Source organism: Leptonychotes weddellii, chromosome 5, assembly GCF_054177405.1.
Source record: "Leptonychotes weddellii isolate Sample4059 chromosome 5, ASM5417740v2, whole genome shotgun sequence".
Classification (NCBI taxonomy): domain Eukaryota; kingdom Metazoa; phylum Chordata; class Mammalia; order Carnivora; family Phocidae; genus Leptonychotes; species Leptonychotes weddellii.
In genome coordinates, this window is record NC_138373.1 from 153,485,918 (window position 1) to 153,498,994 (window position 13,077).

Here is a 13,077-nt window from a genome sequence, read left to right on the forward strand (position 1 = left end):
TTTTTTTTTAAAGATTTTATTTATTTATTTGAGAGAGAGAGAATGAGAGACAGAGAGCATGAGAGGGAGGAGGGTCAGAGGGAGAAGCAGACTCCCTGCCGAGCAGGGAGCCCGATGCGGGACTCGATCCAGGGACTCCAGGATCATGACCTGAGCCGAAGGCAGTCGCTTAACCAACTGAGCCACCCAGGCGCCCAAGAGTGGTCTTGTTTTTGTCTTGATTATCACAGAGTGGCTTTGTCTGATGTTGATAATCTATGAAATTGTTTTTGTTGAACAGGAGAATACCAAGGTCCAGCTGTGAATGTTAGGCCAGCTCCTAGCAATACCAAGTCTTAACTGATAGAAATGGGCCAGTTCCTAGCTGTCATGGGCTGCTTTTCTTTTTCTTTTCCTTTTTCTTTTTCTCACCAACTTCCTATTCCCACCTTGAATCTCTGTTCTTGGTATTTAGAGCCCTGGCAGAGAAAGCCCAGTTGGCCAAGCTTAGGTCACACCTCCATTCCTTGACTGTCCTAGACCTATGAGAGAGTATCAGGTAATAAGCTGGGGTGACATTCAGCCAGGATACATCATGTGGGATACTGGGTTCTTAAAATAGAGAAATACATCCTGACTGGTTGGTAAATAGGTGATGCCCCTCTCCTGGGATGCTCAGGAACACTTGCAATGCAGCTACTAAAGGGTTAAGGCCTGGCCCATCTGATTGGCTGATGCCCCTTCCTGCTCCACTATTCAATATTTTGAATATAACCTTTGGGTGAAAGACAATCTTCAGGGTAGCAATTATTCCCCTACCAACACTGATTTATTCCTCTAACAATCCTGAGATGGGAAAAGTAATTCCCAACAGAAAACCAGAATACTGTGAGCAAAGAGGAAGGAATGCTGGGTGGTCAGACAAGAATACACATGTTCAATACAGTGTTTATTATTAAATGTTTGGTATTGGATAGACAGATGGACACATGGATGAAAGTATCTAATAGGAAGAAAGAAATCATGCAGACTACGGGTTAATTACCCCATCACATAGGGAGAAATGTAATCTCTTCACTCCAGAGGACAGGATATCTAAAACAAATTCTTCTTCCTCTTAATTCCTTTTGGTCAGTTCCCCAATGTGTCTTACCTGCACTGAGGGCACATTAGCCAGCTCTGGTGCCAGGTTCAGGAGCTGGAACGGAGGCTGAGGCTCCTTTGTGAGGTAGCCTCAGTGAGAGGGGTACTATGAGGCAGGGGCTACTTCACCCCAAACTGGCCGAGTCAACCATACCAGTCCTGCCCTCCAACTCCCTAACATCACCTGCTCGCCTAAGCTTTGTCATGTTGTTGCCACTGCTGGGGACCTGTGCTGTGGTGGGGCCATTCCAGGGCCCTGAGTGGGAGCCAGTGAGGGGCCTGCTTTCTGAGGATCGCAGCTGCAGGGACCCTCGGTGCTGTGGCAACCTGCTCGTGCTCTGCCTCTTTCTGATCTGGCAGGTCCAGCACTATTGGCAACAGGTCACCAGGACCCACCCCAGCATGAGGAAGGTCATCAAGGTGAGGGGGCCCCACACACCTCCTTCCCTCAGCACCAAGATTGTCTCATTCACTTGTTACGAAGACCCTGTTCTATGCCCTATGTACCAGAGATGAATCACATGGGGGAACTTAAGACTGGTCAAGGAGAGAGAGCATCACCAGGCCCCAAACCCATCAGTCACCCTGGTCTCCCTCCCTCACTCTACACATTCAATCCATCTATAAGTCTTATGGGCTCTACTTGCAAACCAGATCTCAAATCTGATCACTTCTCGAAACCTTACCGCAGCCCCCTGGGCAAAGCATCCCTCATGTCTCCCCTACACTGTAGCCCCGCCTTCTGCCTGGTTCCTGTGGCTTCTCTCATTTAAGCTCAGACAATGTTCCACTCAGCCGACAGGATGATCCTCTTTCTTTCTCTTTCTCCCTTAAAATTTTAATCCAAGGATAATACACATACACAGACTATATGTGTATAGATCAATGAGTTTTCACAAACTGAATACATCCATGTGCACACCCAGAATGAGAAACACCATTGCTGCAGCACAAAAGTTTGCAGTCACAACTATGCTAATTCCTAATAACACAGACTAATTTTGCCTGTATGAAATCATATGGTAGGTATTCTTTCACACCTGGCTTAACATTATGCTTGTGAGCAAGAACCAACTTTTAAAAACAGGTCATCGGCCTTTGCCCCTCAAAACCCTGTAATGGCTCCGACAGATACACTCCCTGTCAAACTCAGAATAAAATCCAAACTCCTAACCATAAGTCCAAGGCCCAGCATGATCTGTCCTACATTTCTCTCTGACCTCATCTCCCAACACTCTCTTAGTCACCTGTTCCATTCTGGGCATAGGGACCCCTTGAGATTTTTATACACATGACCTTGTTCTGACCTCAGGGCCTTTGCACTAACATCTCCTCTGCCTTCAGTGCTTTCTCCAGATGTCACTTGGTTGCCTATCGTTTCATTCAGGTCTCCAGTCAAATGTCACCTCCTCTGAGAGGCCTTCTGTGACCAGCCTGTCTAAAGGAGCTAGCCCCATACCCACTCTACTTTTATTTCCATCAGAACACTTCTCAATATCTAACATGTTGTATACTTGGTTATTGTGTCTTCCATGTCTGGAAGATAGCTGCCGACAAGGACTTTGTCTTGTTTATGCTGGTAACCCCAACATCTAGAACCCCAGCCTGGCCTGGAGTAAACTCTTTGTCTTTCTTAAATGAATGCCCTAAGGGAAGTGATTCCTTCTTTTCTGAGCCCAGCTTCCTCATCTGGATAATGGAGATTGTAATTCTGACCTGTGAGAATTAGAGACAATGTGTGAGCAAGGATTTTGCTTCTCCATTCTCAACTACAGGTGCCACCGCAGAAGTGGGCAGTGCCCTCCGCGAGACATGACACTTGTTTCAAGTTGACCCCTGAGTTCTTCAGTCCTGGTGATTTCAGTGGCCTGGATGCTCATGTCCAACAATGGGTACAAAAGAAGAGACAGGAATACCGGAGGAGCCACCAGGAATCATGGACCCAATTCCTGTTCTCTTGGCAGCACCCATGTCAGGGTCCCCCTTGGGATTTCCACACTCCTTTTGAGTCCTTCTTCTGCACCACCTCCCTTTCAAGCACCTGTATGCTCCCACAGGACCTGGAAGCATGGCAGGTACCCTGGTGTCTCAGTGATGAGCAGACTCACCTGATTTGCAAGTCACTATCCCCTGCCCTGGACAGGTACCAAAGGATGGAGCAGCTGCTGGTCCACTCCCAGGAAGAGTTGGTGCCACTGGAGCCTGTTGTCAGCATGAGGTCTCACCTCACACCCATGATTTTAGCCACCTCTCTCTCAAACCTCTCTTCATCTCAGAGGCTGCAGTCTGATCCTTCCAACCAACAAGTGGGAATGTCCACCTGGAAGTCCTGGGGATGCCCACAAGAGGCCTGGGTACCAGGGAAGGAAAACCAGAGGCTAAGCAGAGAGGTTATAAGGTGGGTGAACCAGACAGAGAGCAGTGGGGAGGATGCTTGGGAGATTCAGGCAACTGGAAGGCAACTCCCAGGGAACTCTGAAATGGAGGATGATGCAGAGACTAAGGTCCTGGCGTGGAGAAGTCAGAGACTAGTAATAAGTAAAACTAATGGAGATATCCTGACACTAGGGTTAAAGAATCAGGACCAGATGGGAATTGAGAGTAGAGCCAAAATTCAGGAACTAGGGAATGGAAACGACAGGGAGGCTGAAGGTGAGAATCCTCCTGGAACCCAGGCACATATAGTAGAGAACCAGGAACCATTAAGATGTAAAATTGATGCAGAGACTCAAACACCAGAGTGGGGGAACCAGGATAAAAGTAGAAATGAGGATGCTGTAGAGACCCAGGCACTTGAGAAGAAAAAGGAAGAGGCCAGAGAAGAGGATGAAGGAGAGACCAAGGCCCAAGAACTGGGGAAGCAGGGCCAGACTGGAAGTGAGGATGATGAGGAAAGCCAGGTGCCCGGGTGGGGAAAACAAGATAAGATTAGAGATGATACTGGTATAGAAATTCAGGCACAGGAAAGGAGAGACAAGGCTCAGGTTGGAGGTGAGAATGATGTGCGAACCCAGGTATCTGGGAGGGAGAACCTGGGAGAAGTAACACAAATGGAAGGTATGGAGACCCAGGTCCTGGGGTGGGAAAAACAGGAATGCATTGGAAGTGAGAATGTTATAGGGATCCAGACCGTAGGGTGGGAAAAGCAGGATCAGGGTGGAAATAAGAAATCTGGGAGGATCCAAGCATCTAGGGAAGAGATCTGGAAACAACTAAGACATGAACTTCTAGTGAGCTGGAGAAACCAAGGCCTGAGAAGGGGGGAGGATGCTGGGGAAACCCAGATATCTAGAAGGAAGAACCTCAGGGAGATAAGAGAGGAGGACTGGGTAGTGATCCAGGCGCCATGGTGGAGAGACCAGAGACCAGTAGCAAGTGAAATTGACAGAGAATGCGAGATACCATGTTGGGGGAATCAGGATCAGATTGGAGGTGAACTTAGAGCAGAAACTCAGGCACCAGAGAAGAGAGAACAGAGAAAAGATGGAGATGAGGATGGTACAAATACCCTGGCTCCTGAGGCAGAGAACCAGGGACAATTAAGACATGAAACTCATGTAGACACCCATCCACCAGAGAGGAGGAACCAGGAGCAGTTTGGAGATGAAAATAGAATAGGCATTCAGGCAATAGGGAAGAGAAATCTGAGAGGCGTTAAAGGTGAAGATGGTAAAGAGACCCAGGAACTTGGGGAAGAAAACCAGGGTCAGTTAAGCAGTAAACTTAATGGCGAGATTCATACACCTGAGTGTAAGAATCAGGAATACATTAGAGGCAAGGATGGTGCAAACAACCAGGCATCTGAGGCTGAAAACAGGGGAGAATTAACAAGTCACATTGATGGAGAAACTCATTCAGCAGAATGGAAGAAAGAGGAACAGGTTGGAGATGAGAATGGTGGAAACACCCAGGCTTCTGAGGCTGAAAGCAGGGGAGAATTAACAAGTCAAATTGATGGAGAAACTCATTCAGCAGAATGGAAGAAAGAAAAGCAGAATGGAGATGAGAATGGTGCAGAAATTCAAGCTCCAAAGAAGACAAGCCAGAGAGAAGGTGCAGGTGAAGATGATACAGAGACCTGGGAACCTGGAGAAGAAAACCAGAGCCAGTTAAAAGGTGTTATTGACAGAAAGACCCATTTATCAGAGTGGAAGAACCAGGAGCAGACAGGAGGTCAGAATGGAACAGAAAGTCAGGCTGGAAGTGAGGATGCTGTAGAGACCCAGAGGCCTAAGAGAGAGAACCAGGGACAGTTAGATAGTGAAACTGGAGAGAGCCACTCACCAGGGAGGACCAATTGGGAGCAAACTGGAGGAAAGGAGGAGGAAAATCAGACATTGGGGAAGAGAAGTCAGAGAGAGGCTAAAAGTGAGGATAACGGAAAGGCCCAGGGACTTAGGGAAGGTCCCCAGAGACTGATAAAAAGCGAAGCTGATGAAAAGAGCTGTTCATCAGAGTGGATGAACCAGGAGCAGGTGGGAGGTGAGAATGGCGCAGAGATTGAAATACAAGGAAAGAGAAACCTGAGAAGGACCACAAGTGATGATGGTACAGAGACCCAGGCTCTAGGGGGAGATTACCAGGGACAGGTAAGAAGTGAAGTTGATGGAGAGATCCAGATACAAGGGCCGGGGAACCAGAACAAGGATGGAGATGAGGACGCTGCAGAAATCCAGGATGTTGGCAGCCAGAGAGAGCGCAGAGCTGAGGAGGCGGGAGGTCCTCACATTCTAAGGGGAGGAAATGAGGAGCAGGTCAGAGGAAAAGATGCTGCTAAAGGCAGTCTCTCAGTTGACACTTCTGGGGGTGAGGGGCCCGGATGTGGGGCTATGCAACAGGAAGAGGCAGTGGCCTCCGCTCCCTGTCCTGAGAAAAAGCCTCTCCTCAACTGGAGTGGGGAGGGAGAGCATTTGGTCAGCCAGAGCATGGCCTCTGCCAAGAAGCATAGAGCGAGGGTCAGTCTAGCCTCCCAGCAGGCCCCACCCGAAGCCCAGAGAAGCCGACAAAGTGATAAAAGGGTGGATCCAGGGAAGACTTCTGGCCTGACTCGGAAGCTCCAGAACTTACATTCTGGAGAACTTCTGGCTGCTCCCCTGGGCCTGCCCTCTGCCCGCCCCTCTGTCTCATGTGGCCAAGCCTCCCAAGCTGCCACAGCTCTAGTGGGTGCTCCCACTACCCACACTATCCTGCCCAAGTGGCCAGTCCTCAAAAAGAGCCAACTGCTCCTCCTGGAGTCCCTCATGCGACGGAAGATTGCACACCTCAAGTGGGGCCTCCCCCAGCGGATCCTGGAGTCCCATTTGCTCTTTAACATGTTAGGACCGTGCCCACTACCCCTTGCTGGGGTGAGGCTCCCCGGATTATACACAGCCTATGAGCTCCAACGACAGCAGGAAAGGCATTGTGAGGCCCAGGGCTTCAGGCCAGGCCTTAAGTCAACTGAGAGATCACAGAGAGTTCAGCCCCTAGAAAGAAAAAGCTCAGAACTTCCTACACGGGCCAGAGCTCTAGAGAAATGTGGGTCACATGGGTGTGAACCCATGGGCATCTCCATCCATTCTGAAAAGCCTGGGAGAGTCAGGCCACCAGGAGGCACCAGAGAACCACGGGACGTTCAGGCAGAGGCTCCTCCTAGAGCCAAGGCTGTTGCTGCTCCCAGGAACTCCAGGCCTGCAGCACAGTCTAAGAGCTGGTGTGGCCAAGAGCCTTCCAGTGAGAACAGCATGGACAGGAAAATAGTCAGGCCAGGAGTCTCCCAGATGACAGAGATGGCTCCCTGCAGAATGAGGACCTCATACTCCAGGGCAGGCCATGACTACTGGAGGAAGGAGCGCACATCCCAGGAGGTCCCTAAGCCCCCCAGACTTAAATGTCAGCAGGCTACACATGGGAGAAGAGGAAGCCTGGAGGCTGCAGAGGGCAGAGGAGCTGGGCAGCAGCCTTCCTCCTGTTTCACAAACACCTCCAGCTTCAAAGATAGTCTCCACTCTGCTGCAGCAAGGTTGAGCATGACCCTTCTAAACAAGGTATCTTGGTCCCAACACCTGGCCAACCCTCAGCACTCAGCCCCCAACCTGAGCCTGAGGGATCCTGATCCTACTCTGCTTCCCAAAGTAGATGACCAACATACAAGGGAGGATAGCATTGGAGTCTCTATTTCTCTGAAGAGAGACCTTCAGGCACCAGGTCACTGCTGTGCTGAGGCTGCTCTTCTCAAGACAGAGCGCTTCCAGGGTCAAGGGGAACCTGAGAACCTACATGGAGTCCTACAGAATCCATCAGCCCCCCAAAAGTTTGGTTTTATGAAGCATTTGAGATGTTTTCTGCTCCAGCATGGCTTTAGAAAGTAGGCCACCGGCCCAGGGTCCTCAGAACACATAAGAGAAGGCATGAGTGGTCTGTTTACCCTCAAAGCTTCTAATAAAATTGGTTATTTGGGCCCTGTGGGGTTCTCATATTTCTGGCACATATTTTCTGAGTGTCCCCTTTTGGAGGTTGGGATACTTTGTGGGTGGGGTAGAAGCCATTCTACTCTATGGTATTGAAGGTTTTGGGAATGTGGGTCAACCCAATGTCATCATCTCCTAAATACATTCCTTTCCCTAGCTCCTCACAGTAGAGTTTACTGAGGTTTCAATCATGGCTCTGTCCTGCTCTGGTCCAAGCTAATTCTGATTGAGGTAGGATGCTCAAACTGAGCCTCAACTTTTCGGAGGGGGTTGGTGCTCTGCACTGGACACTGATATTCAAGTCTTTTGGTCACAAGGAAGGGAACTGATTACCGGGCATTCCCCCAGCTGGAACTCTGTTGCCCATGAACATACTTCATGGAAAAACCATCCCCCGCCTCCACTTCTCAAGCTCTGTCAACCATAATTACTTGTTGCCTTGTCTGTCTCACCAGTGGGACATCCTGGAGTCAATTATTTGTTTTAATTAAGCCTGAAACTTCTGAGCCAAAAGGCATTATGTCTTATGATACTTCTGTAGGCAGCTTCAGCATGTGGAAGTAGATTCACAGAGCCTAAATCCATGAGTGCTGGAGTTGGGAATTTAATTCAGGTTTTCTCCCTCCCTCTTCTTTATTTTCCCTTCCTCCTCTCCTTTCTCCCTTCTTTTCTTCCCTTTCATTTAGATTTCCTATTAATTGACTGTAAAACCCATCCATGCTCATTGAAGAAAGTTTATAAAATTCAGAAAAGGAAAAATAATCCATAATCTTATTACCCAGTTATTGTTTTGATGTTTTTCTTGCTATGCATTGCTACCTGCATGGTGTTTCCCATAGCAATTCATGCTTACCTTTACAACAGCATTTATACTATGATAGGAAAGCTCCCAATGCTCCCTACCTCCCAGTATCCTTGCCCTTGTATAGTCTCTCCTTGAGTGTGGATTGGATCTAGTGGCTCACTTCTGACAGGATACAGCAGACATGATGGAATGTAACTCCTGAGAATAGGTTATAAAGTCTGTAGCTCCATCTTGGGCATTTCTCTTGCTTCCTTGCTTGCTTCCTGAGGGAAGCCATCCTCCATGTTGTGAACTGCCCTATGGAAAGGCACATATGGCAAGGAACTGAGGAGATCACTTGAAAACAGTTGTCAAGAAAGTGAGGTTCTCACTTAGCCTTTGAAGAGCTGAATCCTGCCACCAATCATGTGAGCGAGCTTAGAAGCAGATCCTTCAGCCCTAGTGAGTCTTGAGATAGCTACAACCTTGTGAGAGACTTTTAACTAAGCTGTGCATCAGGAATCCATATTTATTGTTTTAAGTTGCTAAGTTTGGGGGGCATATTAGTTTTCTATGGCTACCATAACAAGTCACCACAAACGTGATGGCCAAAAACAACTTCTGGAGGCCAGAAGTCTGAAATCAAGATGTCAGAAGGCCCTCCAAAGGCTCTAGAGGGCAATAAGTTCCTGGTTCTTTCCAGCTTCTGGTGGTTGCAGGTGTTGGTTGGCTTGTGGCACCACCACTCCACTCGCTGTCTCCATGGTCACACTGCCTCTTCCTTTTACTCTGTGTGTCTGTGTGTCTAAATCTTATTGGATTTAGGGCCCACTGTATACTCCAGGATGATCTCTAAAGATCCTTAACTTAATCACAACTGCAAAGATCCTTTTCCAAATAAGGTAACATTTACAAATTCTGGGGATTGGGATGTTTTATAAGTCTGCTCTGACTGCTATAACAAAATACTAGAGACTAGTGGCTTAAACAACAGAAATTTATTTTCTCACAGTTCTGGAGGCTAGAGTCCAAGATCAAGATTCTGGTTGATTCCGTTTCTGGTAAGAACTTTCTTCCTGGCTTGCAGATGGTTGTTTTCTCACTGCATTCTCACATGGCCTTTCCTTGGTACATGTATATGGAGAGAGGTGAGAGAGCTTTCTCTCTCCCTCTTTTTCTCAAAAGTATTTTTTTTTTTTAAGTAATCTCTACACCCAACGAGGGGCTCGAACTCACAGCCCTGGGACCAAAAGTCACATGCTCTAAAGAGCCAGCGAGGTTCCCCCTCCCTCTTCTTATAAGGCCACCAATCCTATGGGATTAGAGCCCCACCCTTATGACCTCTTTTAACTTTAAATACCTCTTAAAGGCCCTATCTCCAAACACAGTCACATTAAGGGTTAGGGTTTCAACATTTGAATTTGGGGGACAAAATTCAGTCCATAGCAGACGTGGAGATATATTTTCTGAAGTTCACCGTTCAACCCATCACATGGGGTCATTTGTTACACAGCAACAGATAACACTCTATTGCAATAATTTGCTCATTTGTCTCCTTGACTGACCTTGAGGACAAGAATGGTCTCTTGCTCACTCTTGAATCCTCTAGCTCCTAGCACAGTTTCTGGCTCAAAACTTTGTCAAAAGGAATACATACTTTGTTGACATTTTAAAAACATACAGGATAATATTTAATGATATGGAAGATGTACATGATATATTTTTCTCTGGGAGAAGCAGTTTACAAACTTTTGTATGTTACTGTTGTAAAAATTTATAGACTAAAAGAAAATATATCAAAATATTTTTCCTTTCATTGTCTTCATTGAATATGCACTATTGCTATAACGTACTTATGTTGACTAAACGTTTTTTGCTTATTGATTTTACTTCCTTTATATATAATTCTGCATCTTTTGTGCACAGAATTTTAACGAGAACTTGTCCATGTTAATACCTACTTCTCTCAAACATTATTTCATAATGCTGCATTGAACAATAAACCATTGTTTTCTAAACTATTTTGTACGGAAATAATTTTTTTCCACTCAGTCACATTGCTTCTCAATGTAGGAAACACCTCCTGAACTTACCTCCTTCACCATTAGCCAGTTGCTGGACACTCAGGTGCTAAATAAATCCTTGTAGACTGATAGACTGTAGACTATTTCAATTATATGCAACGATAAACGATTTTTTCTTCTGCAGTATTCCTTGCACCCTCGCAAAGTCTCAAGTGCCGTGCAGTCGTTTGAGAGGGTATCTTAAGGGAAACGTCTTAGACTCTGAGAGAAAGGGGTCACGTAAATTTAAAATAATACTAAGCTTTTAGGTCCCTGAAATCATTTAATTTTCTTTAAAAGATTTTATTTATTTATTTGACAGAGAGAGACAGTGAGAGAGAGAACACAAGCAGGGGGGGTGGGAGAGGGAGAAACAGGCTTCCCACGGAGCAGGGAACCCGATGCGGGGCTCGATCCCAGGACTCTGGGATCATGACCTGAGCCGAAGGCAGACGCTTAACGACTGAGCCACCCAGGCGCCCCAAAATCATTTAATTTTTTAATGGTAGAAAGAGATTACTTCCAGGGCGCCTGGGTGGCTCAGTCGTTAAGCGTCTGCCTTCAGCTCAGATCATAATCCCAGGTTCCCGGGATGGAGCGTCCCATCGGGCTCCCTGCTCAGCGGGAAGCCTGCTTCTCCCTCTCCCACTCCCCCTGCTTGTGTTCCTTCTCTTGCTGTCTCTGTCAAAAAATAAATAAAAATCTTAAAAAATAAATAAAATTAAAAAAATAAATAAAAAGATTACTTCCTTCCCTTCCTTTCTCAAGGCTAATGATAGCTTGTTTATAAATATTTTTCAACCTATAGTGTGGTGAAGGCAAACTCCTACGGACTCAAAGAGCAAACTGCTTTGTCCTTCGCGGGTCACTCGCGAGTCCTCGCACCTATCACACGCTCTCAACGGCGTCGGCTCCCACGACATTGCGTAGCTCTCGGTTTGCGCAGGCGCGTTACCCCCTCCCCACTTTTCCCTTAGGCGCGCGGCGGAAGGGCGCTCTTTCAAGTGCGCTTGCGCACACGCTGCGCGGGAAAGGTGGTGGAGTACATGCGCGGGGAGACATGGCTGTGAGGGACGCGGCGGCAGGCCCTCTCGGGCCTGGGAGGGACGAGGAGACGGCGCTGTTCTTCGAGAGGGCCCATTACAGGCATGACCCATGCTGGCTACTGCCCGTGCCCCCACGCCTCTGTCTGGCCTGCCTGCTGGAGCTGCTGCCGGAGCCCTGCGTATCGGTGCGAACGGGGCCCCGGCATTTCCCTCACCAAGCTGGGCCTTCCCTCGCCAGACCAACTCCCTCAAACCGGACGCGCCTTCCCCAAACCGGGCCGCTTCGTTAAATCTACCCTCTAAACAGGCCTGCTCCCTCACCAGGCTGGAGCGGCCTTCTCTGCTATACTACTTCAGCCTCAGTTTGCCCCACAGGCCGTCCTGCTCTGAGCAGAGTACCCTTTTCCAGACTCACCCCTGCGCCTGGCTCTGGGCCTCACCTGGACCTGTTCCTGTCCGCACTAACCGCCCCCGCCCCAGGACTCGCCGGCACGCATGCCTGCCTTCCCTTCCCTTCTTTGTAGCTGCCCTGCCGTTTGTTGCCCTCGCCATCTCTCCAGGATTTAGCCTTGGCTTGGCGCACGGGCCAGGGCACGCGCGGTGGAGGCTCCTCATTCCCTTCAGATTTCTTAGGGTGTAAATGTGTCGGAGGGGGCTGCCTCGGTCTCTGTGATGGCAGGGGTGACAGGCAGAAGGTACAACCAGGCAGAGTGGGAAAACCTTTCTAACAAGCAGAGCTGGCTGAAAAATGGGCTGCCTTTTCCCTCACTGCCTACCCACCTCTGTAGTGTTTTTTGTCCATGGAGGCATCCAAGAAAAGTTTGGGGGATCACTTTTCTCTCAAATTCATGAGAGGGGAATTCATGCCTTGGAGGGAAGGGGGTGGGCTAGATCAGTGGTTCTCAAGTTGTCTTTTTTTTTATTCTCAGGTTGCCTTTACACTTCTAAAATGTGTTGAGGACCCCAAAGAGCTTTTATTTATGTGGGTTATATCCACTGATATTTACTGTATTAGAAGTAAAAACAATTTTAAAATACTAATTTAAAAATAATAGGTCCATTACGCATTAGCATAATTGGTTTTATTGTGGCAAAATACACATGACATAAAATCTACCATTTTAAGTGTACAGTTCTGTGGCATAAATAATTTAAGTAAAAATAATATTTTCCAAAACAAAAAAGATAGTGAAAGGAATGGTTTTGTCTTACATTTTTGCAAGTCTCTTTAATGTCTAGCTTAAGAGAAGATAGCTGGGTTCTCATATATTTCTGCGTTTAATCTGTTGTATATTACTTGTCATGTAATCTTTGAAAGATTTCACTGTACGCTTGTGAGAGAATAAGAGTGAAAAGAACAAATTGCATCTTAGTATTATATGAAAATAATTTTGATCTTTTGGATTATCTGTAAGGGTTTTGGGCACCCTCTGGGGTTCCCAGGCTACCCTCTGAGAACTGCTGGCTAGCTGATATTTGAGATTTCATTGAGGCCAGAAGTTCTGAGGCTGCCATTCCTGGATAATGAGTCAGAGATAAAGAGATAAATAAGACGGTTACATGGAGGAGAAGATGAGAAGGCTAAAAGTTACTGGGAATTTAGTAGATAGATA

The 13,077-nt window shown here is 47.4% G+C and overlaps 1 protein-coding gene across 1 annotated transcript in view; it reads left to right on the plus strand.

Annotated features, from left to right (window-relative positions):
• The first annotated feature begins 11,478 nt into the window (after positions 1-11,478).
• The window catches only part of MEI1 (meiotic double-stranded break formation protein 1), a 58,320-nt gene continuing 56,721 nt past the window's right edge, over positions 11,479-13,077 (plus strand). The window contains exon 1 of the mRNA XM_081819010.1: positions 11,479-11,649. Coding sequence (XP_081675136.1) covers positions 11,479-11,649 — 171 coding nt within the window. The remainder of the gene's footprint in view (positions 11,650-13,077) is intronic.